The 26072-nt window shown below is 49.8% G+C and overlaps 1 protein-coding gene across 1 annotated transcript in view; it reads right to left on the bottom strand.

Moving 5' to 3' along the window:
- GABBR2 (gamma-aminobutyric acid type B receptor subunit 2) overlaps positions 1-24308 on the bottom strand; it is a gene marked incomplete at its 5' end in the record, with an annotated part of 325701 nt that extends 301393 nt beyond the window's left edge. The window contains one exon of the mRNA XM_080940105.1: positions 23994-24308. Coding sequence (XP_080796231.1) covers positions 23994-24308 — 315 coding nt within the window. The remainder of the gene's footprint in view (positions 1-23993) is intronic.
- Between the last annotated feature and the right edge of the window lie 1764 nt (positions 24309-26072).

Here is a 26072-nt window from a genome sequence, read left to right as displayed (position 1 = left end):
TCCAAATTCCCACCATGATTTTTCTTCACTGTCCCTGACACTGGTGCCAAGGACTTCGGTAAGCACACGCTAGCTGGATTCCTGCAGACTAGAGGCAAATTGGAGAAGATAAGTAGTGTGAGGCTTCAGGTAGGTCTCTTGGGTGTCTCTCCCCCACTCCTAGACAGTTGAGAAGGAATGCCCTTGATCTTTAAGAAATCCACAACCCTCCCTATACATTGGTGATTCCAAGGTATGTCTGGTCTACTGGTCTACCCAAGGAAATGAAGTCCACCTGCTTGCAGCTAGCTCTTCAGAATACAGAGAAAGGGTTATGCAAACTTCACTACTTGTTTCTGATCTAGGACAAAGCCCTCTTAGCAAATGACCCAGGGGATACCCCTGGGTCACAACCACAGCTGTCACAAAGAACAGCCAGCACCCCCAGTCATCAAACAGCAATTATACTCAAGACAGGAGAGAGCTGCTCCAACCTCTGCTTAGTCCCATCCTCTAAGTGGATCAGGGCATTTAGTCCACAGGCAAAAGGGGCCAGCAAACAGGGGGCAATAAGAGAAAGAGGCATCATTAGCTGCACATCAAATGGCTGTCTACATGGAAACCCACAGAACCTCCCAGGAAACTACTAGAATCAGTAAGTGTGTTCGGTTGGGCCTCTGATTCTGAAAGCACTACACATACAGATCCAGGTTTTCTACACATAGCAACAGTTGGTGAGAACATACCTCTAGGGATGAGGAGTGACTGCAGGAAAGAGAAAATACTGCTGGCTAATTAATGCAGCGGACTCACTCTCAATGGGACGCATATGGAAAGGACTCTCAGGGCTAGAGACGTACCAGAATATCGGCTAATGGAGTTCAGCCTTAGAGAATCTCCAGCCTCGGAACTCGGCGCTTGGGGGCCCCAAGGAAGAATTATTCTGAGTTCTAAGCCTGCTTGGACTACAGAGCAAGATGCAGTTTCAAATATCAAACAAACAAAAATCAATTCCAGTAAAATCCAGTGTTCTCTCAAGCGCAGGCACAGAGTATCAAAACTGCCCAGTACAGATCTTTGAACTGCTCTTCACAATGTTTTGTGTTTTTTTCTTTTTTGCAGTACTGAGGACTAAAGCCTGGCTTCCCGCCTGCTATACTGGAACTCTACATTCCAGCCTTTTCTTATTTTTTATCTCAAGACAGGGTTGAACTAAGCTTCGCTCTGAACACACATAGTCTGCCTTGTCACTGTTATGCTGTTGCACACATTCAGGAGCTTCACTGTGTTGATGAAGATGCCACTATCACAATCACTATCACGATTATGACACCATTGTCATGATGCTGATGCCGCTGTCATGTGACACTGTTGTGATCATGGCCACTGTGCCACTGACATGATCTCTATTGGTCACTATTGTGATTGCCACTTCACTGTTGCCATCACAATGCTGCCTTTGCGGTCACTATGCTGCATTTTCCATCACAGTGTTGCTGCCACAGTCAGGATGCAGCCACTGCGTTCACTATCCCACTGTGACGGTCAGCTACTGGTGCGGTTATGATGCTTCTGTCTGAGATCCAAGGTGACCATGGGTTTGGGGCAAATCTTGGAAACCTCCTAACATTGACACTGAAAAAGGTGACAGATTATGTCCCTGCAAACTTTGATGGGTACCCTTTAAATGTCTAAAATGTCCACCTGCTGATTTGAGGCTGAGTCTGACCCAAGTGCCCAGAGACACACATATGCATGATGAAGATTCAGATCAAACCCTGAGCCTTGCTAGTGCTGCAGAAATGTTGTACCACTGATCTACATCTACATCCATTGTCTTAGTTAGGGTTTACTGCTGTGAACAGACACCATGACCAAGGCAACTCTTAGAAGGACAACATTTAATTGGGCCTGGCTTACAGGTTCAGAGGTTCAGTCCATTATCATCAAGATGAGATCATGGCAGCATCCAGGTAGATGTGGGGCTGTAGGAGCTAAGAGTTCCACCTCTTGCTCCAAAGGCAGCTAGAAGACTGACTTCTAGGCAGCAAGGACAAGGGTCTTAAAGCCCATGCCCACAGTGACACACCTCCTTATAGTGCCACTCCCTGGGCTAAACGTATACAAACCATCGCACCCATCTTGGACCCAAACTTTATAGAAAAGTCACAGATCCACAATGAAGACATATGCTGAGTTCTATTTTGTTTTCAGCTCTGGTAAAGAGTGAGTGGTTTTAGACAAGAACTTTCCTGATGCCCATTGTACAGACATGAAGGGAAATCCTGTACCAGACACTAAAGAACAATATGAGGTCAGGTCAAGTTTATTAACAAGACAAGAGTGCAAAGAGTGTCAGCCTGACCGACTGTAAGGTAGGTGGAGGCAGAAGTTATTTAACAAATGGTATTCGGACCTTGGATCACCTGTCCATAAAGACAATAATTGAGGAAACGTCATTCTATGAACAGTTCTGGGAGTTGGTGGGTGAAGTGATTGCTACTCATGTGTGAGAACCTGAACTGGAACCCCTAGACTCTACATGAAACATGGGCAAAGCAGCGTGCGACTGCAATCCCAGAGCTGAAGAGACAAACACAGAGCTCACTGGCCGATCTGTTTGAATCAGTGAGCTCTGGCTTCAGTGAGGAACTCTGACCCCAAAAATAAATAGGGCAAAGAGTGACTGAAAAAGATATCAACATCCAGCTCTGGACTCCATGTGTATGTGCACAAACCCTGTCCCTCCCCTGTATATAACACATGCACACAAAATTCTACATGCATTAAAGCTAAATATTAAATTGAAACCATTAAGAAATCCCCCCCCAAAAAAAATAGGATCTAAGAAGGTTAATTATAAGGGCATGAAGTGCTGAGGGGGTTCCTAGGCAAGAGACCAGGAGCAGGAAACATGAAGATAAAAATCTGATATGAAAATTAAGAATCTCCTATGTTGAAAAGGAACAGAAAACTAAAAAGCAGGAATAAAAAAGGGACGCACGTTTACCACAGGCATGGGACAGGAGCCATGTGTGTCTAACGCAGTTCACAAATTAGCAGGAGAGAGAGCTGTATATTCATAAAAATAGGCAAGAGCGACGGCAAGTCCATTCACAAAAACAGAAGGGCCCATTAAACATCTAAATACATTTAACTTTTATTTTTCAGTGCTGCGAATGGAACCCAAGGGCCTCGTGCCTGCTCAGCAAATGCTCTACCGCTAAGCCATATTCCTAGCCCAACCTTAGCAACAAAGAAACGCAAATCAAAATGTATTAACTGTCCAAGGGGCAAAGCATTTGATTTAATTTTGATTTAGTGCTAATCCCCAGTCAGGGGAGCTAGCAAAGGGTCCCCTAACCTGTCACTGTCTATCCAGATAGAGAGGAGGATCAGGGACCTGCAGTGTCTCTGTGGACTCCTTCCATCTGCCCTGGTTTCTGGGGTTAAGGGTCAGTATTGGCCCTGCTCAAGCCCCACTGTTTTACTCTGAAAGAGAAATAATAATTATTAAAGGGGGTGATGCCGGAGGTAAGAGTGCATCAAAAGACATCAATCTCCCGCCCTCTTTGATCTCGCCAAGACTAAATCATAGGAAACAAACCCAGACTGAAAAGATGGCTCATTGGCTCAGAGTGCTTGAGAGGAAGGACCGAGCCTCAGCTCTCAGTCCTCACACCAGGCAGCTCACAACCCAGGTTTCATGGGATCTGACTCTCTTCTGGCTCCAGTGGATGCGCACACACGGTGCACAGACATACATACAGATGAAATTAAATAAAAAAAATAATTTTTAAGAGTGAAAAAGAGAGAAACCAATCTCAAAGAAGCACATAATTTGAAGACTGTAGACTACAGTGTCATTTAAGAGTACATGCACATGGACACACACATACTCATGCACACATGCCCACATGTGCATGCACACATTTACACTCATGCACATACACACATGTGTGTGCACACATGCACACATATACACACATGTGCACACAGTGCATTCCCACAACTACAAACAACTCACATATTCAAAGATTGATTATTTAAATAAACAACAGCTTATAGAACAGTGGGAATTCTTGTACACACATAGAGAGGATTCCTAAAAGATCTAGAAGGCTCTTGATAAAGAATTACGTATTGGGTGAGAGCATGTTTTTTAATATAAAAAACAAAAAACAAAATAAAACAGAAAACTGGGGGAGATACAGATGGAGCCCACAGCAGACAACCAGAACATTGTCTCTAAATGTGGGGGTGACCGTGGGATGACCTCAGCAGTGATTGTGTGACGGAGTGGGGTTGTGCGTGATTTGGGGATTCTTTGTTTTATGTGCATTTTTCTAAATCTCTATTTAAAGAAAACACTGGTTAATTCTATAAGGTAAAAATCACAAATTAGCTTTTTAAAAGCAAACGCTCCAAGTACAAAATTACAAGCATACCGGTTTGCTTTTCTGTTGCTGGGTCCAAACACCAAGAGGAAAAAAGCAACGTAGGGAGCAAGGAGCTTGTCTGACTTCCGCTTCCTTATCACTGATGCTATGAAGGGAATCCAGGCAGGAGCTCAAGGCAGGAAGTGGCAACCGAGCAGGGACCAGAGAGGGACACTGCTAGTGACTTGTTCTGCCTGCTTTCTTATACAAGCAGGAGCAGCTGTCAGGGTGACACCGCTCACAGTGGGCTGGGCCCTCTCTCGACAACCATTAACCAAGAAAGTGTCCCACAGCCCAACCCCATGGAGGGAATTCCTTCACTGATATTTCCTTTTCCCGGGTCAAAAGCTTGTGTCAAGTTGACAAAAACTAACCAACGTTAGGATGTTATGTTATTCCTCCTTCTTTTTGTCTGTCTGTGTTGAAGTGAGGGCAGACATGCTCCTGTGTGTCCATGTGTAGGAGTGAGGGCAGACATGCTCCTGTGTGTCCATGTGTAGGAGTGAGGGTCATAGCTCACATAGGACGGTCAGATGGCAACCTTGGATACTGGTCCCCATCTCCCACTTTCTTTGAGGCATGGTCTGATGTTTCCCACTGGATCTGCCAGGCTAGCTGATCTTCCTGTCTCCAACTCCCATCTTCTTGCGTGAGTGCTGGGATGACAGATGTGTCACCACATTCAGTATTTCAGGGGCTCTGGGGATCAAACTTGAGCTTGCATAACAGTCACTTTACCTACTGAGCTGTCTCTTCAGCCCAGGGTGGCTTTTCAAAACATGCAAATGATGTCATACAAGTGTGTTCCTTTCCCGGGCAGGAAATGTCTGACGTAGATATACAAGGATCTACCCCTCCCCGGTGTGGTATTGGCGAATGTCCCCTGAAGCCACTGCCATGGCACTCAGTGACACCTCCCATTTTCATGTGTCTGTGTTCCTCATTCTGAAATGGAGATGCATAATCCCAGACAGTATGCATGTCTATGTCCAAAGACCAAACCCAGAGATGTTCTCCAGTAACACAGGTTTCCGGTAGGGCCTGCATGCTCTGGGCACAGCATCTTTTGGTGAGCTCTGTTCTGTCTTCACAGTGGTCTTTGCTTGAGCTCCCTGCCTCAAGGAGCAAATCCAGGGTTTTTCTCCAGCCAGTTCCTTGTCTATGAATCCCCACTAGTCCATACTGTGTCCGAAACAGAGCCTGGGTTTTTACTGAGGTCTCTTTGCCCTGTAGTCATAGACCATAAGTCAGAAGTATTTTTTGTTTTTTCTTTTGTAATCTTACTTTAGCAACTAAACAGCTCTGATTTTATTTCTCTTTCAGTACACTCCACACCCCAGTATCAACCACCTCTTTTCTAGTCCCTCCTCACATAGCTCTACCCTCATTCTCTCCTCCCCTCTCCTCTGCCTCCAACTCAGGTATACTGAGCGGTGAGCTCAGGTTTCATCCTTCGGTGGTTCATAGCTTACAAAAAAAAAGGAAAAAAAGAGAAAAGAAAAAGAGAGAGAGAGAGAGAGAGAGAGAGAGAGAGAGAGAGGAGAGAGAGAGAGAGAGAGAGAGAGAGAGAGAGAGAGAGATGCTCCTTCCACACACATCACATGTTGTTCCTTCTCTGTGGCTGACATGATTTCCTTCCCCCTTCTTTTTCTACATGATGCTTCACCACCAACTGTTAAGTTCAGGGACTGAGGGCATAGCTCCCTCGGTAGAGTGCTAGCCTAGCATAAAGCCCTGCGTTTGATCCCCAGCCTTACATAAACTGGGCATGATGCCACACACCTATAATTCCAGCACTCCGGAAGTATAGGCAAGAGGGTCAAGAATTCTGCCAGGTTGCTGTAGTGAACCCTGCACTCCTGATGGTTCCTCTTAGTGATTTCCTGTCTCTCAACTCCCACCCTGCTCTGTGGCTATGAGCCACCTACATCTCCTTGTTACATTCCAATTGAGCCAAGTTCCCCAGGGACCTCTCTCCCCTGATGGCAACAGTCTGACTTATTTCTCTGGTGTTCAGCTATAACAGAACTCCAGATTCCTCTTTTCTCCTCCTTCCATCCCCCACCTCTCTGATTAGGGTCTAAGCTCAGCCAAAGGTGACCTTGAAATTTTGGTCCTCTTCCCTCTACTTCTGATATGCTGAGGTTATAGATGTGAGGCACACTCTGAGGAGGTGGGAAAGAACCTGACCAGCTATGAAGGGTGGAAATCCTCCATACGGTACCTCAGGAAAAGTTTTGAGTAAAGGTCAAAGGTCAAGGCCTAGGTAAAGAACACTCAGAGGAGCTGCCAGACGGAGACTGTGGACTTTGCCACTGCTCAGCACAGAGCTCAAGATTCACACACGGACCTTCAGCTCCTGACCCCACAACTGCCCATCTCATGGTAACAAGTCATTCTGGGACTTCATTCCATAGATCCTGGATCTTTCATACACATTGCAGGAAGAACTGGCCCATACTATCCTGGGATAATGATAGTATAGGCTTGATGCTAACAGCACCTGTCAGTGCTGGTGCGTAGGTGTCTCCCAGTCAGCATTTGCAGAAGGAAAGGGGAGGGCATTATGGGAGTCTAAGGTCAGATGAGGGGGCTATTTTAGACTGTCTCATGAGGCACAAGGGGCTCAGGTTCTCCTCAGTCCTCTAAGTTCTTTCTGTCCTCACAGGTTGGCTTCTGAGATCAAGTACAGCATAGTACAGTGCACCATGAGAAAAGAACCTTGAGAAATGGGGAGAATGGAACGCAAGGAAATTTATTTTCTGGCTTTGACATCTGAAACGTTTGCTACTTCTTCTTTTTAAGATTAGCAGCAAAATCTGACACCTGCAGCTTTAGCAAGACCACTGATTTAAAAGTGTACACCTTCTTTTGAAGATCACACACCTACATTATACACACACAATGTGCATATATACATATACATAATACATATACATATATATAATACATATGTACACACATATGCCACACTTACACAAGCACACACATAAAAGCATACACACACATACACACACAAGCACATATATGTACTACATAAACATGTGCCTTCATATACCACACATGTGCACACACATACCACACACACATACACACAAGCACACATGCAGATATACACCACATATAACACATATGCACACACACACACAAGCACACACATATACCACACACAAACAGGCAAGACTCAGAGTCCTGTGGACAACCAATTCTGAAAACTTGCAGTGTAACATCTTGACTGAGAGATTCCAACAGTAGGTCCCGTCTCCACTCTGAGCACACAGGTTGGGCTTGCACCTGACAACCTACGGAAGCATGGCCAACCCTCTGCAGACAATGGAATTACATGCCAGAGATACACACTGTCTGGCTATGTGGCACCGGAAGTCACCAAATACTAAGAAAAGCACTCTCGTTGATGTGCAAAGCATTGTGGGAAGGAGGCCAGTGCAGGCTGAATGCTAATGTCCCCAGTCTCAGAGACAGTGGTGGGAAGAGTTGATTTCCTACCTGTACCACGGAGGTCACAACTAAGACTCAGAGACACAGGTGACTGAAGGCTGGTGATAGGTCAGCAAGAATGCTACCACTGCACACAGTTGGTCACAGTTGGGCCACATCCCAAGTTTCCAGAAGATAGTATTTGGCTTCAAACAAGGACATCTGCACCAGAGTCCGCCATTGCTGTACCAACAGAGGGGCAGGATCATTTCTCGACTCTCATGATCCCAGGTAGCTCGTCTCCAAGACTTAAGATGCTAGGCATTGGGTACCACTTGGCTACCACTATGTAGTTAGTCAGTCACTCAAACTTCTAAATACCCTCATTTTCTTGTTTTCTTACTTGCTTGTTGTTTTGAGACGGGGTTTCTCAAAGTAGACCAGGCTGGCCTTGAGCTCACTAGCCTTGAGCTCGCCAGCATCTCATTTCAGTCTCCTAAGTGCCAGGATCACAGATGTACACCACCACCCCTGCTTAAACTGCCTTCTCATACATCTGAGCCATCCACAAAACCCTCTCCAGGATGCAGCGTTTGTTTGTTTGGTTGGGCCTTGACTATGCTGACACCCTGACTTCTCCTTTTACAGGATGAAAGACTCCAGCTGCTCGTTTTCTTCCCTAAAAAGTAAATTCCGACTTAAAAACAGGAATAGATGGCTCACTCTTGACATCTCCTGCCCTATTTCTTCTTAAGGCTGAAATGAGACCTACTTAGGTCCTATTATCTTCACGGTACTGTTTCTCCTGTGACTTGAAGGGTCCCCGCCTCTCACAGCAGCGGGCGTTGGCACAGTGGGGCCCTCACAGCAATGCTGTGTTCTGCCTTTGGTTGTTACCCAAGTGAAGCCGAAGGTGACCCGGGAGCCAGGCGTGGTAGTGCAAGCCTGTGTTCCCAGTCACGTGGGACACCGAGACGGAATTGCAATATATGCAATTTAGTGAGACCTGTCTCAACAATGTAAACTGTTTGTTTGTTTTAAAAGGGGAATGAGACTATATCCTAGTGGTAAGATATTTACCTACCATGAAGAAGGTTCTAGGGTCCATCTTCAAGGCTGGGAAAAAAATAATCATCTAGAAGGTGCCTTTCCCTTTTATAATTATGGAACGCTGAGGCAAAGAACATCAAAATTCGAGCACAGTCTCATGTGTTCCCAGCCCTGGGCCTTCCCTTCCCTGCAGCTCCCCTGAACCGTTCTAACTCTCTCTCCAAACACCCAGCACTGAGTCTTTTTTGGTAAAAATCCAATTTAGTCTTTATCCATCAACTTCTTTATCAGCGCTGTGTGAGAACCACTGTATTGCTCAGCTCAGAATCTCTTCCTTCCAACTGCATTTTCCAAATGGCCTATCATTCTCTGCCCGGAGAAGAAGTAATCTGAGGCAGGCTGTAACAAGGCTGGAACCTGGCAGGTCTCAAAAGCAAAGCCATCCGTCGTCCCAGCAAGGAAGCCAGGGTTCCATCCTTCCCAGGCGGGCTGATTAATCACAAGAATCCAAAATGACAGCGGGCCCCAGTGGCTCTGCTGTCTTAAATGCAGGCTCCGTTCCCACAGAGGAGTCTTAGGAGTAGAAGACCCTGCACACGTCTCCCACCACACCCATGCTAACGGTGACAGGTGCTGGGGATGGGTACAGTGTGTGGCTTCCCCCCACCTCTGATTCCAGCCTGGCCGCCCACCAGACCGACAGGAAGAGCAGCCCCGGAAGTCAGCGCCAGCTTCTGCTGGCAGACTCACAGCCAGGCCCGGCAACCTGTCTCCCTGTGGCTCTTGTCCACTTTCACTCCAGCCTGGCCCAGGCTCCCTGCTTCCTTCATCAAGAAAGCCATTAAGAGAAGCGTAAAGTTCATGGCTTCCACTCAGCCCACCTACAGACCCAACTTCGAGTAAGCTTTAAGATCACTCCTGGGCCCTCTTCAGGCCTGGACTCATTTTTTTATTGCTCAAATTAGAATAGTCCCCTGACAGACTCTCTGGATATCAAACTCGGCTGAATCCTGCACCCACTCAGTATTTCCAGACCTGGGTGGCTGTGCCTGGCTCCAGCTCTCCTAGCCTCTCAAAAATCATTCACTCCCTGCTGTAGAAAAGCAGGCTCAGGAAGTGACGGGGATTGCAAGTCCCAGAGCCTGTTCATGGACACAGTGTGTAGTGCCTGAGCCAAACCACACGTCTGTCTAACTGCTTCCCTGCACCCTAGGCTTTGCAAGGTTCCTGAAGGTTGCTTGCTCAGCTCCTGGGTGCCTTGGAGGTGTCTGCCCCCAGGAAGCCTCTTTGCTGCCAGTACTGTCTAGAAACCAGGACTCTGAGAAAGCCCGAGGTGAGCCATGACTGATTAAGAGTGTGCTTTTGAGGCCTGTGGCCCAATAATAGTGGCCTTCTAGGTTTTCCCCACAGCCTGTCTGACTGACCCTCACACTCGTCCCCTGAAATCTTTCCTCCCAGCCTTGGATCACTAGTCCTCAAATAGGACTCTGCTTGCCACCTTCCAAGGTCATAGGTCACAGGTCACCTGCTGTACTCTTACAGTCCTTACATGCTCCCCTTCAAAGAAAATGTCCCATGAGCCTCATCTCATTCTCTTCATGTGACAGATGCTCCTATGCACCAAGCATCATGTGCCGAGGGAGCGCTGAAGCCAATAGCACACGCTGGAATGTCCATGGCTTCCCTGTGTCTTTTACAAAGATATTATTGGAAGCCGAGTGTGGTGGTATGTTCCTGCAATTCAAGCACTTGGAAGGCAGAGATAGGAAGTCTGCTAGTTTAAAACTATCCTGCTCTACATAGGAAGTAACAGGTCATCCAAGGTTATATGTCTAGGCCCCATCTCAACAACAACAAAAATATGTTTAAAACCACCCCGCGACTCTAAGAGAATGCCAGATCAATCAGTCTTTGGAGGTAATTCAGGGCCATCTTACAGGTGTGACTTTCTAGACTTCTTTGAAGCTTTTCTTTAAAAAAATAAAAAATAAATAAACGATTCTGTCGGGCTGACTGGTGCACACCTTTAATCCCAGCACTTGGGAGGCAGAGGCAGGTGGAGCTCTGAGTTTTAGGCTAGCCTGGTCTACATACAGAGTGAGTTCCAGGGAAGCTGGGGCTATACCACGAAACCCCAGCTCAAAAGCTCACATAAATAAAATCATATTATTTAGTTCGTATGAGTGTTTTGCCTGCATGTATATGTTATATGTGTACCGTGTGTGTGTGATGCCCAGAAGAGGGCATCGTATCCTTTGAGGCTGCAGTTTTAGGTGTTTGTGGGCTGCTGGTGATGCTAGGAAGCAAACCGGGTCCTTCGCAAAAGCAGCAGCCCCTGGAGCCTCTCCTATTAGGATTTTGTGCTTGTTTTCAGTTGTGTTGTTTTGTTTTGCTGGAGACAGAGTCTCACTCTGTAGCCCAAGCTAACTTCAAACTCTTGTCATCCCCCTGCCTCAACCCACTGAATGCTAGAAAGGTCTAAATGCCTCTGTCCTGCCCCACCCCCATCCCCACTCTCTCCTCTACAGTAGCACCATAAAAAAACCAAAGACAGCATCACTATTTCCCTTTACAGATGATGGAGCCAAAGCATAGAGAAGCCCTGTGACTAGTTCAAGACCATCACTAAAGAACAAAAGGACAGGTAACCCACGATATATTCGGAGATAACCCGTGATATATCCAGAGGTAACCCGTGATATATCCAGAGGTAACCCGTGATATATCCAGAGGTAACCCGTGATACATCCAGAGGTAACCCATGATATATCCAGAGGTAACCCGTGATATATCCAGAGCTCCACCTACTGAACTACCCTGCCTTCTAAATGATTAGCTTCTGGATGCTAAAGGAATGTGTCCTTCTTGGCTAGGACAGTGGATTGTGTCTCTCCGGTCTCAGACCCAGCACTTAGCCTCAGCAATCTGCTCCTCAACTGGCACCTCCTAACACCTTCTCCATTAGCAGGCTGAGTTGTGATTTTACCCCAAAGTGTTGCTTCAACAATGTGTTTCACACCGCTCACACAGAGCACATTTGCTTAGCACCAACTGTGTGCCAAGGGCCATTCTAGGCATCAGACAGGCTTCAGTCATACACAAATGCCCCTGAGTGTCCACAGGGACAGACCTAAGTTGTGGGATCCCTCCAGTGGAAAACATGAACCAGGGCTGCCCTTGTAGCCGGGGCCAGCACTCGGCTAGAGGAGAGGGGACAGGGGAACAAAACAGAGCTACAGGGAGCTTATTAGAGATAACAGATTCTAAGTCAAGGAATAGCTACTGAGCTTGCAATGTCCTTCCAGTAATTTCAACTAGTAATGCCTCCGACTATAATGTTCAGATCCGGGTGGCAGCTTCCCCACTAGCCTCAAGCAAAGCCCCATAGAACAAGAACTAACTTCTTTACAGCAGCAGATTACATTTCCTTTTATCTTTCTTTTCTTTAAGATTTGCTTATTTTATGTATGTGAGTACACTGTAGTTGTCTTCAGACACACCAGAGAGGGCATCAGATCCCATTACAGATGGTGGTGAGCAGTTGCTGGGAATTGAACTCAGGACCTCTGGAAGAGCAGCCAGTGCTCTTAACCACCGAGCCATCCCTCCAGCCCAGCAGTTTATCTTTTCGTATGCATTATAATCGACTGGGCACACTGAAAGTTAGTGGCTGACCCTGAGACATGGGTCCCTATGCTCAGTGACTCTAAGTGTGGCATCCCCAATCCACAGACAGAACGCAAAGATTCAGGGATCAAACAGTGTACACTACACAGGTTGACTGAATTTAAGTAACGTCCCACACAGAGCCAGCTGTCTCCTGGCAGCCCACACACCAGCAAGCCATTATAAACGTCTTAATTAGCCTCTAAGCCTTCAGCTGGCCCTCATTCATTGTACAAGCATTTCCTGAGTATCCGTTGTATGCTAGAGATTATACTGCATACTTGAGCTGAAGACAGACCAGTTCTTTCCCCCTGCAAGAGTGAAGACAGAGCAACACTGATTGACTAGCCCAACAGATCTCAAATGACACCTGCAACAAAGGGACACCATAGATGGGGGAGGAGTCATGGTGTGTGAGTCTAAGCCAGAACGGAGCTAGTTCCAAATGCAGGAAGGAAGGTGGCTGAGGCATTATCAACATTGGGGGCTGGTGCAAAGGCCCTGTGCAAGAATGAGCATGCTCACTCGGAAGTCACGAAAGACCACATGGCTGGGTGGGGAAGATGGGCGGGTTCTGCATTGGCTCCGGGAGTTGATAGGTTGTCCCTGGAGGAGGGTCAAGGTCACGAGAGTCCTGTTTTGCCAGTCTTGGGACAGCATCCCTGCAGAGTGTAAATCAGGGAACCAATGTAAGCAGTGACCTGATGCTAGGGTGCAGAGGACAGGAAGGGACAGGCTTTGTGCCATCGTACTTCTTACGTACATAGGACCATTCCTGGCCCACTTCCTTCATGCACCTTCTAGGGACCATGTTTCTGGTCTACCTTTGCGTGTCCAGCATCATCTAGGCTCTGGACCTAGGCACTTAGGAAGGTTGTCCCAGTCATATATGGAAGGCACAACTGTTGCCCTGGAGATGACATGAGTCTAACAGGAGACATAAACACTGGCACTGAACAAGACAGGAGGTGACAAGTTCCCCCCAAGACCCATGTTCCCCAGGTGCAAGGGAACGAAGAGGGGCTGCGTGTGAGCCAGGTGTGCAGACAGATGTACTGAGTGAGCGGAGAGTGCAGAGGTGGAGGTGTGTGGCTGAGTGGGCTGTGATGAGAAGGAAAAGGATGGATCTGGATTAGAGGAAAAGCAAGCAGTGAGGGTGAAATTCATCATGGAAAACATCCTGTCATCTGAAAAGAAAAACTGATCTTGTTGGGTGTGGGGGGCGGACAACTGCATGATGCCATAGGATGATGTGGACACCTGGGCATGATGTCAGAGGATGATGTGGACACCTGGGCATGATGTCATAGGATGACGTGGACACCTGGGCATGATGTCATAGGATGATGTGGACACCTGGGCATGATGTCATAGGATGATGTGGACACCTGGGCATGATGTCATAGGATGACGTGGACACCTGGGGAAGGCTCTGTTTTCGGCTCCTTCTTGGCCAACAGCGCGAAGTCTCTTCACCTCAATCTGTGAAGTGTGAGCTGACTAGGCCTCTCCTTGGGAGACGGAGAGCTCAGTGAAGGGCAGGTACAACACCACCCACACAGCACAAAGAAGAGGTAGGAAGGGCAGGAAAGGGGGTCCTTTGTGTTCTGTTCTCTGATCCTCACACCCACAGCTGCATCTCCCCAACTTCTTGGTCCTTGGCTGATGACATTAGAAGCCCTGTGAAGACTCCCTAAGATTCCCAGAGTCCTTCCGGATCTAGAAGTGTCCCTTGGACCCCCGTTTGCACTAGGGAGATGGAAACCTGCTCTCATCGTGAGTTCTAGTCACCTGCCGTAGTGAGGTGTGAGGGCCAGAAGCTCTTCTGGGCCTTTGCATAGACGCTCCAGAAACGAGGCAGATTGCTTTTGATGATACACCAGCGATTGTTATAAGCGTGGCCGTTGCTTTCAGAATCAGCTCCCTCGGAACCAAGTCAAGTGGATCTTGAGCGGAGTGGAAAAAATATCATTTTCTCCGAGCCCCTCCTGACCCCGCTGCACAGGAACAGGAGAAACGCACGACTCCCTAGAGCCTCCGCTGACTAGATTTCATCAGACTCCTGAGCAGTGGGAGCAGTGGGAGGTTTGCTAAGTGGCAGGAGAAGGGTCTGCTGTAGCCAGCAACTGACACCCCCGGGGAACCCGTGAAGATGGATTACCCCACTCACTTCTGCCTTGGATCTACTAATTTTCCAGACGACGGTGACACTTCATCCTTCAATAGCACAGCCCTTCAACAAGACCAGGAACGTAAAAATTGGCAAAAAGAATCCTCCAATCTGTCCAAAAGGCTTCAAAATGGCCACGCCTTTGACTTGGGCAAGAATCTTGACTGGAAATCATCTCGTAGCCAATCACCTCCTATCAGACCCATTCCAAGCATTGGGGAGAAGATGGCTTTCTAATTCCATCCTCTCCATTCCTGACTCACTACTGATCACACAGTTGTACAAAGCAGCTCGGTGCTTGGAAGAAGTCTTGCTATTCAGGAGGTTCCCAGGTCTGGCACGAGACCACCTGACTCAACCAGACTGATGACTTGGTTTCTTTCCTACAGTGTCTCCTGGGACCAGAGCCCGGCCCCACCTCCATTGGCTCGGTGTGGTGTCTAAAAATGGGCACAGGGTATCAGAACCCAGCTCCTGAGTCTTTATTACAATAACACTCCAATAAACTAACCTGAGACCAGAGAACTTGCAAACCCAGGCAGATCCCTCCTAGCTTGGGCTGTGCATTACAGGACGCTACACACATACTGTTCAGAGAAAGGAGAGGGGGTGGCATCAGCTTGGCATCAGCTTGGAACATCCAATACATGCCCCTTCCTCTTTCTGTAGTATATGTAGAGAGGTCAGGAAGCTCTTCCCAATGCTCGGCACATAAAGCTCTTCACTGACTAGTCACGATGGCGCTCGCAAACTGGAATCAGGCTTGCAGACTCCTTTGTTTGTTCTATGAATATTTTTGGAGCTCCTGTTCCATAGACCTGGGCCTGAGATGGTGCTGAGGGCAACATGTAGTTCTTGGGGCTAAGATGGCAAAGAGGCTCTGTCCCAGCTACAAGCAACAGCTAGCAAAGGTCTTGCCAACAAGGCGAGCCACTGATTAGAACCCAGCCCACCGGCCCTCTCTAGGACTCCTCTTTCTCTATACTGCTGCTGGCACATCTGTGCATCCCTAGACGGCCGGGTGCTGAGAGGAAGGCATCTCAGCAGCCTCCCAGCCTGGCCTGGTGTTATGTAACCACAGAACAGAAGAAAACAGAGCAGCAGATGTAAGACATCTGCTTCTTGGGCAGCTTTGCCTGTTCGAGCTCTCACCTTCCTGGAACCAAAACACAAAGAGGTGAGAAGTCGGGCTTCACTCTCAGTTGAGCTGGGAATGGCCAAGACGGGAAGGTGTTTCACTGGAGCCTCGCCTGGCTGTTGTGGGTGGATCACACCATGTGTGACTGTGGCTGAGGTCTGCTACACTGCAAGCTCCTGAGCGCATTACCTGCTTCTCACTGAGGACTGCACTGCAGATCTCCACCCAGGTCCAGGTGGAAGGTTCTTCCCAGCAACTGGGTGTGGCATCAAGGTTCTGGGACAGGAATTGACAGCTAGGTGAGTGCCTTACCCCTTTCCAAAAACCCTAGGTTCCAAGGATATTTCCCAAGAAGATTCTAGAGCTACTCTTCAGGCCCAGTGCGGATCCCGCATCTGAAGAGGACAGCCCTGGCTCCCCACTGGTCTGCTCAAGAATTCTGAGAGTGGTCCTTTAGTCTGTAGCCCCTCTCCCTCACTAAGAGTGGACCTTGACTCTGTAGCTCCTCCCCCTCACTAAGGGTGGTCCTTGACTCTCTTAGCTCTTCCCCTGTAGCTCCTCCCCCTCACTAAGAGTGGTCCTTTAGTCTGTAGCTCCTCCCCCTCACTAAGAGTGGACCTTGACTCCGTAGCCCCTCCCCCTCACTAAGAGTGGACCTTGACTCTGTAGCTCCTCCCCCTCACTAAGGGTGGTCCTTGACTCTGTAGCTCCTCCCCCTCACTAAGGGTGGTCCTTGACTCTGTAGCTCCTCCCCCTCACTAAGGGTGGTCCTTGACTCTGTAGCTCCTCCCCCTCTCTAAGGGTGGTCCTTGACTCGGTAGCTCCTCCCCCTCAACTGTCTCTTCCGTCTGCTCTTTCCCAAGTGTGAGAAGAGTATTGTGGCCTGTTCACTTCCCTATCTAGCCTTTCTAAAATGTTAGTGTATATTCATTGTAGAAAGTGATAGATTTCTAAAGACATCTCAGTTCAAGCACAGCCTGTACATTGACCAGGTTCACCATCTGTGCCTTCCCTTTTCTGCCCTCATCCCAATGCCCACTCTCCGTTGCTCTCGGGTTTAACCGGAGATCTCCAACACCCATAGATTCCCCTAACATCATCTTTCTGAAGGACCCCAAGTGGCAAATGGCCATGACAGCCATGTGCTCCTCTATACTTCCCAGATTCGTTTACATTTACTCTGGAGGCAGTAACTATTTCTGGTCAAAGATAAAGGACTGAGACTCATACTCGTTATTTACAAGCAAAAACAACTAAAACCCTGTACACAGCCTGGAAACAGCCTGTATCTCTTATGTTGCTTCTTGAATGAGAGTCAACAGAAAGCACCTTGGACATACATAAGACTTTGACTTAAATATGCTACAGAAATTCCAGGACCCAGTTGGTTACTGTCGTGACCATCCTAACAGAAAGCACACTTGGTGAGTACACATTGGTTCAGCACCAACGTTCGCACTGGCCATCTTGAACCTCCCTCTTCTAAGTTCCCTGCTGGAATCTCAGGTCTTTGTGTGGCAGACAATGTCTCCTCTGCCTGTTAAGAGGGAGGGCCGAACGTATGAAGAAGTCCCTTTTAAAAAAGACAGCATCAGCCCATAAAATTCTAGCTCAAGATTAGAATGTGCACTAAACAGAGTTACCAATGCCTCTCATCTCCTTTCTAAAGGAACTGGAGAACAAAGACGTGTCTGTGGGTGCCAGTCCAGACTGAGGAATCGGTGGGGAATGAGTATGGTGAAGGCATTGCCCCATTTGGGGATGGGAGCTCAGGAGTTGGTGCTGGTAGCAATTGCAGAAGACAGCACCAGCTTGGCAGCCAAGGTCCTCTTGATTCCTAAAGTCACTTATACTTTGACATAAGAAAATAAAGGCCCCAGGGAAGTGGTCCAGGCAAACCTTCCCGGAAGATACCATTCACTCAGACCCACCACATACCCAGTTCTGCCAGGCCCCACCCCCGCCCCAAGAATCAGGCTTGCCCTGCCTGCAGGCAGCTACAGCCTAGTGAGGGATGGCTGTACGGCTGTCACACTAGGGAGAGAAAGAGCCCAATGAAGTCCACTGTATCCTCTGTGTCCAACACCCTTCTCACCAATGGTGTCAGAAAACAGTGCGTTGTATTTACATTGTGTTTGAAGCTTCCATATGTATCTTATGTGAAGTTTCCATATGTGTGGTCAGCATAATGGTCCTCACACTGGACAAAAATAATAGTGGCCACAGTGTATCAAGCAAATACTAGCATTCCCTACATCCTGGGTCTGGCTGCAGCCTTCTCATTGTTTCCTTATGCAAACGTTCAGGTCTCCAAGCAGGTAAGTGGCATCCGGGCTGCAGTCTCCTGACCCTGAGCCCAACCTCAGGTTAGGTGATCAACAGGTATCAGGTGAGAACTGGGGTGCAGGAGCAAAGGAAGGTCACCAACCTGTCCCATCCCTGCCTGTTTCTATCAGGGACAGAGCTGTCGGGAACATATGCTCCTCTAGGCCCCTTTCTAGTGCCTCTCCTGCCAGCCAGGTCACAGGGCCACACTTTTCTTCCCTCTGCCTCCATCCCTTGAGACCCCAGCCTCTCTCTCTTGAGTTTATGGCACAACAGTTTCCAGGTCTCCAAGCTCACCCTGTCCACAGTCAGTCTCTACTTTCCTACCAGATCACTAAAGCCTATCTCTTCACCCACAGCACCAGGCTGCCTTTCTGCCCGAGAGGCTGTCCTTGGGCACCATATCTCACACCCTGATGTCTCCATTCCTTAATCTTGAGACTCTTCCCCGGGCCTGACCTCCACTTACCCCAGGCTTCAGCTCTCTATGCCTGTGTCCTAGCCCATCCAAGCCCTCCTCTGGAAGGCAGCACAGTCATAATTTTCTCTCTGCCGTCAAGCCTGTGGCCACCTTCATCCATCTGGCATTTCCCATGAGTCTGCCTTTGCGGATACATCAGACCCCCATGACACCCACTCCCCTTTATCTGTCTCTGATTTCCTAATAGGTACAAATTCTTCTCCACTCTGCATTCCTGAGCTTGGGTGCAGGAGATCTCCTCCTCCTCCTCCTTCTTTTTCTTCTTTTTCTTCTTCTCTCTCTCCCTTTTCTCCTTCCTATCTGTCTGTCTGTCTGTCTGTCTATCTATCTATCTATCTATCTATCTATCTATCTATCTATCTCTATCTCTTGGTCTCTGAAATCATGACAGGCTGGTACATGGCACAGGCCTGACCCATCAGTGTCAAGTGATTATCTAGGGAATGAACTCATGACCCAGTTCATACCAGTGCGAGCCCAGGTGAAGCATTCGGAAGGGATCAGAGCCAACCCCCAGAGAGGAAGGCGTTTTTACGATGTCACTATGCTTCTTGATACAGACATGCCTGAACTCCAGGTTTTGCTTAGTGATATGAACCATTAGTTTGGGTTTCTACAAGAGTCCTAAGTCTGATAGAGTTCCTGAAGGTTAGTCAGTGAAGTACAGTCACTCAGTGTGAGCCTAACTAAAATCAGGTCAGTCCAGCTTCCTTTTGCTCACAGCAGGAGGAATAGAACCAGGGCCTAACACATGCTGAGCAAACATTTATTTTTAAGTTGAGATCTCACTAAGTTGTCCAGGCTGGTCTGGAAGTTGACTCTGTAGCCCAGGCATGCCTTGAACTTACAAATTTAGCCTCCTGGATAGCTGGGGTTGTAGCCCGTGTTAACAGCTGCATTGATAGAGCTCACATATGTAATAGTCACTATTTCGGAAGTTCTATCCTAGAATGCATAGCACATCCTCGAGTTGTGTAGCCATCCCCATCCTCACATCCTATCCTGAGCTGAAGATGCTCCGCCCTCTATCTCTGGTCAAGTTTCTCAGGCTAGACCTGTGGTTCTCACCTTTCTGCAGGGCAGCAGCTCCAGCAGGTGCTTGGCACCCACCTGCAGGGCTGAGCTCACAGACACAGCTCCCAGCCATGTGAATCCCCCGTAAAACTCAATACAGAGACCCGTGAGATAGTTAGAGGAAGGGACACTTGTCATAAAGTCTGGTGACAGGAACGCAGACTCCGGGATGCACGTGGTAGAAGCAATGAAGTGATTCTCTTAAGTTGTGCCCCGGTTTCTACATGTTCACAGTTACATACATTAAACAAAAAGCACAGCACATAAATGGGTAGGGAGCTGGCAAAGCTGCTGGAGAAAAAGGCATAATCCTCAGTCATCTGTTTCTGCTGGGATTCCTAAGCTGGCTCTTTCTGAAAGCTAGCTGCATGCTTGGGTTATGTGCCTTTAATCTCCTGAACCTTCCTTTCTTCTATTACAATATTGTGTGTGTGTGTGTGTGTGTGTGTGTGTGTGTGTGTGTGTAATCATAACAAGTCACAAAACTGCAACCCAACAGCAGGGAAACAATTAAATACTTTAATATTTAAATGTGCATGGTATGGAATAGTATACAGCCACTAAAAATCATAGTAACAAGATAGATTTAAAGACATGGGGAAAGGCACATGATGTAATGGTAACTAGACAAAAGAAAATATTGAACTGGAAGAAATAATCCTAATTTTTGGTGCAATTACTTTTGCGAAGGTAGGTATGGGAAATTATTTTCATTGTGCCTTTCTATATCTATCAATTCTTCTAAAACGAGCACTGATCAGATCAGACTCACCACCATTAATTTCTTAGGTATACTCTCTGATTATCATTTCCTTTTATTAGTGTGGCTATCAAAGAACTCATAGGTAGTATAATCCAAAATTATAATACCTATGTATAATATACTACAAAAGTTCACTTTTGTATCTGGATTGCTTTCAAACACGGAGTAGAGAATCTGAGAGTCCAGCTTTTTCTTAAGCAGGAGCTTCAAAGCCTGTACATAGCTTCTGGCACTTCCTCTTGTCTACACCCACAGTGCCTTCCTTGTGTTTTTATTGCACGAGTCCTCCTGGAATCCATAAACAAGTGTTTGCTGAAGTGATGCAATGCTCCACCAAAGAAGCAGAATCCTGACCGCCCCGTGACCTGTTGTGATGCCCCATCAGCAGACAGAGGCTCAACAGAGGCCTTGCATGTTCTGGGCTGAGCTTGAAATAAATGCCTGTTACTGGAGATGCTGGTACAAGTTCAAGGCCTGCCTGAGCTACAGAGTGAATTCAGTACCACCTTGGGCAGTTATGGAGACTATCTCAAAATTAAAATGTAGAAAGACATCTGGGGATATAGCTGGCAAAGCCTTTTTGGCTTCTGGGTTTAATCCCCAGTGTTGCAAAAGGGAAAATAAAAAGTTCCACTGTTTGTCTCATCACAGAAGAGGCTCAGCCAACATAAACACATAGAGGAGGTAGGCTGGCCTAAAGAGAGCAGATAGCCTATGCTCTGCTGTATCTTTTATCCTTTTGACAGGTGGTGTGGGCCAAGGTCCATCCCGGCTTCCTTTCACCATTGGCCACTGAGGTCACGACTAATGTCAAATGTCAACACAACCAGGGCAAGATTAGCCCATCACACCGATCCTGCATCCAAGTCTCGGACAGTAGAAGCAGATAGTGAGGAGGCAGCTCTCCCAGGCCACAAGCACAGCCTGGCGCTTTCAGGGGCCACTCACTCAGGAGTGACAAATGCCTTTCAGGTGTCCCTGCATCTGCTGCAAGTTCTCAGACTGATTTTTCCCTTCAGTCAAGCTCAGAGAAAACTTTAAAGATGAGGTTAGTTGGAGGAAGGGGAGTAATTGCAGCCCCTGGGCATTCTCCCAAATGCGATACCTCATGCAAGAGATGATATATTGACTTCCAGACAGAATTCCCTTTTCTGGTGGTACCCTCTCTGACTCTCTTAGAGACTGTACAACTAAGCAGGAGAAAGGAGCATTCTTAATATGTTGGCAGTGACTGGCTTATCCCACCTAAAGCCACGTTGTCTTACTGGTGAATCCACACCAAATGGAAGTGCAGGAAGGAAGGCAGTTATTTATCGAGTTCGTACAGCGTGCCAGACAACACTGGCAGTGCAGCCTGCTTGGCATCTTTCTGTAAGCCCCAGGGCGCCACCCGACAGAGGACGGCTAACCACTTTGCTCTTGAGATACGGACACCTGCATTTAGAGACATTAGAGATCAAGTGCTCAGTTCAAGGTCATGGGTGGGCAGGGTCAGGGGTCAGAGGGATAACCTATGTCTGCGTATTCAACCCTACAGCCCCGGATCGGGTTCAGTTGACATTAAACTGAAACCATCACCTATGCTCCTCCCAGTGCTGTTTCTGAAATATTCCCACCAACGAAGCACCTCTGACTGCCTCATCCTCTTGACTGTGAGCCCTCTCACGAAGAAAGCCATCAAGATGCACTTGAGGAAAAAAAAAATGTAAAAGCTTTGGCCCACACCCTGCAGCCAAGCACCCGATCTCTCTACCACAAGCAGACTAATAGGAAACTTCTCAGGAAACGTTCTGAAACATTTTGGGAGACTTAGTCATGATGCAAACAGGGCTGCCCTGTCTACTATTGTTTTTGTCTTCAAAGAACCGGCCCTTCCCTGTCCCTTCCAGAATACAGGTGGAAGTCACATGAAAGGGTGTCAAAGCGATATGCCTCTGCATAAATGCATAGCCCTCTCAATGTGCATGTGCCAGACCAGTACCCCTAAAGAACTTGAAACGCTGGGGGGGGGGGGGCTCAGGAACGTCAATTGAAAGTGATTTCACACACGGTTAGCCTTGTTCAGCCACCCAGTGTGCCTCTTCCCGAGGCAGAGGAGCCTCTCAGCCCTGCAGCAACCTGCGCTCAGCGGCACCAACTGCCACGGATCCCTTCACCTTTTATTTACAGAGCAGAACAGCAGGCTGCTTCACCGGTGAAGCGGGGGAGGCAGGGAATGAGATCCAACCTACATCCTGCTCTTTTCCGGGATAGGGGTATAAAAAAGGGGTCAGGCAGGGAGAGGAAGCCAAGCCCAGGTTACACTACCAGCGGGAAGCTCCTTCCCTGAGGAATCTGCCCCCCTGGCTCCAGCAAAGGCGCGCCGGGGGAGCTCGGGAAGCCTGGGTCGAGAGCTGCGCCTTGGCAGTGCTGGGAGGTGCAAGAGGCGCCAACAGAGCTCGCGGGAAAGGAAATCACTGCCCCCTTCAGGCCGCTTCTCATCTCGAGGCTGCGGACCAGAGAGTAGGGGCTCCCTGGGTCTGGAAAAACTCGCAAACCCGACCTTGTTACTGATCGCTCTTCCAGGCCCCTCTCTTCGTCCTAGCCTCAGAGTGGGCAGTCAAGGTCTGAGCTGAGGCTTCTTGGGAACCTAGACAAGAGGGCGTGAGATGGGGATTTGGGATGGAAAGGTCTTGGTTCTCCAGCTCTGCTCAACGGGAAAAAAAAAGAGGCCGGAGGGGAACCCTCTACTACACTCCAACTCTAGGCTCGCTCCCACGACTCGGACGCCTCAAGTGTGCACCTGCTCAGCTGTGCCAGCAGCTGCCCAACAAAAGTGGCAGCGTGACCGGACACCACTACACGTCCCGGGCTAGACCTGTCAAGCCACTCTATGAGCAACTAACCCAAGGCGGGGAGGGGGGAAGGGGAGTCTCCCAAAACTGCTGGAGCTGGACAGAACCAGGCAGCAGCTCTGCAGAGCCCTCTGGGCTGGCTCCAAGGCTGACCGTGGCGCGCAAGCCCTAAGCTGCAGAGGCGCACGGCACGACCGGGTCCTGCCAGGAGCTTGCCCCACTAGGGTCCTGGGGCCCTCTGGCCCTTAAAGGCGTCTTTGATTTTGTAGGGTCTGGAAATAGGCCCCATAGCCTGTCCAGCTGTGGCTGGCCCAGTTTGTAGTCAGTGTGCTTGCTCCTCTCACTTGGCACCCCACAACCTTAGGAGCGGCACCTGGACAGGGACAACCTTCGCAGGCCTCTGGGGGTCCAACCTCTCCCGTCTCCACTGTCCTCTGGTCAAAGGAGACCCCATTCCACACCCACGCACACATTCCACACTCTCAGAGGTGGAAGGTGCTCACAGATCAGGGTCCCACCTGCCAACTGGGATCCTGATGGGCACAGTACGTGGTCAGTCAGCGAGGATCAGACAATTAAGGCTCTGTCCCGCCTCGACGCCCCCAGCCCCGACGGCACGGGCGACTGGACACTTACCTCGGTGTCATAGAGTCGCAGGTCCAGGAAGTAGGGGCGCAGGAGTGACTCGTTGCGGATCTGCTCGATGGCTAGCTCCACGGCGGGGAGCACGCCGCGCCCGATGCTGCCCTTGGCCACCTCCTTGGTGAGCGGCATGAGGCCCATGATGGAGAGCGGCGGGCTGCTGGGCGGCGGCCGGGGGGCGCCCCGCGCCCAGCCCCAGGCCCCGGGCGCCAACGACAGCAACAGCGACAGCAGCAGGGGCAGCAGCAGGAGCGCGGGCGGCGGCGGCGGCGGCGACCGGGGCTGCCCGGAGCTCGGCGATGAAGCCATGCCGCGCCGCGGGCTGCGGGCGCCAGCTCACTCGGCCCGCATGGCCTGGCCCGGCCCGCCGCCCGGCGCCGAGCTCTGCCCGCGGCTCCCGCGCAATGGCGCCGGCACGGGCCCCGGCTCGGCTCCGGCTTCTGCTCCCTCAGAACGGCCGCGGCGGCGGCGGCGCCCGTGACGGATCAATCACGCCGGGAAGGGGTGGGAGCCAGCGGAGTGCGGGAGGCGGGGAGCCAGCGAGCGAGCGAGCGCCGAGGGGGCCGATTCTCCGCGCGCCTCTCTCCAGCGCGGCCGCCCCGCACCCGGCCGCCTCCTCCCGCCTCCGTGCGCGATCGCAGCTCTTTCCTGCTCCGAGCCGCGAGCCGGCGGACCCTGGAGCCTGGCCAGGGGAGGAAGGGCGGCGGGAGGCTCGGGAGGCGAAGGCAAGGCTGCTGAGCGGCGGCTCCGGCCGCCTCCGGGGACAGGGACGGGCCGTGCGCGCCGGGGGAGGGGGAGGCGCCGGCGCTGCGGCGGCCGCGGGGAGGGCCGTGCTCCCGGCACACGCACACTCGCGCCCGGGGCGCTGCGCCGCGCCGGCTGCTGCGGCCGGCTGATCCCGGCGGGAACCTGAGCTCCAGAGCACCACGGTCGGGGGAACCGGGCCCCGGAGCTGCTACGCGCGGGGGACGCGGGCGCCTCGCCCTGCGCTTCCAGTAGCACCTGCAAGGTGGTTGGGTACTGCTTCTCCCAGGTCTGGGCGGGCGAGTCGAGGGAACGAACGTTCCACAAAGATGTCAGAGGGGCACCGGCAGCCTGCGCTCTCCTGTGCAGCTACCGCGGCACCTGGGACCCTTGATCCAGCCTGGAGTCCTTTGCCAACCCCAGGCCAGCGCTGGGATCCTAGACCTACGAGTACTACCGCCCCCTCCAGGCATTTGACCTCCCAGTGTCCCCAGTCCCAGAGGGCTCCGCCTTAAAATTCTCCCCTGCCTGGGAACTCTGTCTTCAGTCCCAAGAAGCACAGCACAACCCAAGACTTGGCTCGTTGTCTCCCAAGTGGCGTAAGCACACTGGATAACCCCAGGCAAAGCAGTCCTGGGCAAGATGAACTTGAGTGACCCCTCTGAGCCTCCCCATGAACCAAGGCACTTGTGAGCACTAACCTACAAAATCCCAACTCCTGATTAATGCAAGGGTACATTACATTACAAAACAGCCCCATCCAAGCATCGTGGACCATAAGCACGACCTTGTAACAAGGGTGAGAGTTTCACCTTCACCGAGTGCTTGCTACCTGACATATCTGATGTATCCTCAAAACAGCCGTATAACCTTAGTACATTGGGCCCATCATCCCAGCTTTACAGGAGAATACACTGGTCAGTAGGTCGATAATATATACAGTTAATGCGAGCAGAATGCACAACCACAAGGGACTCTTCTGCACCCCTGGTGTTGGAAAGCCCCTCCAAAAGAAGGGCACAGAGGGCACGGTGCTCTCCGTAGCTCTAGATCCGGTTCCTCCACACATTTTGTAATGGGTCATCTAAATGGAGTCTGCATATCTGGAGCTAGGCAGGAAATCCTGAAGAAACATGGAGTGTCGGGAAGTAGAGCCCAGGCTGAATTGAGGCCGGCAGTACCTTGAACAGCTTCAGAGACCCTGTGGAAGCGCAATGCCACTTTCTAGGCAGCTGTATTTCCTTCCTCTGGGGCTGGAGGTTTGTACAAGAGCGCAGCTCATCTAAGCACTCCCATCTTTCAGCCAAAAAAAAAAAAAGTCTAGAGGTA

Source organism: Micromys minutus, assembly GCF_963924665.1.
Source record: "Micromys minutus genome assembly, chromosome: 28".
In the NCBI taxonomy this organism is placed as follows: Eukaryota; Metazoa; Chordata; class Mammalia; order Rodentia; family Muridae; genus Micromys; species Micromys minutus.
Note: the sequence above shows the minus strand (reverse complement) of the source record. Positions and strands in the feature narration are given on the sequence as shown.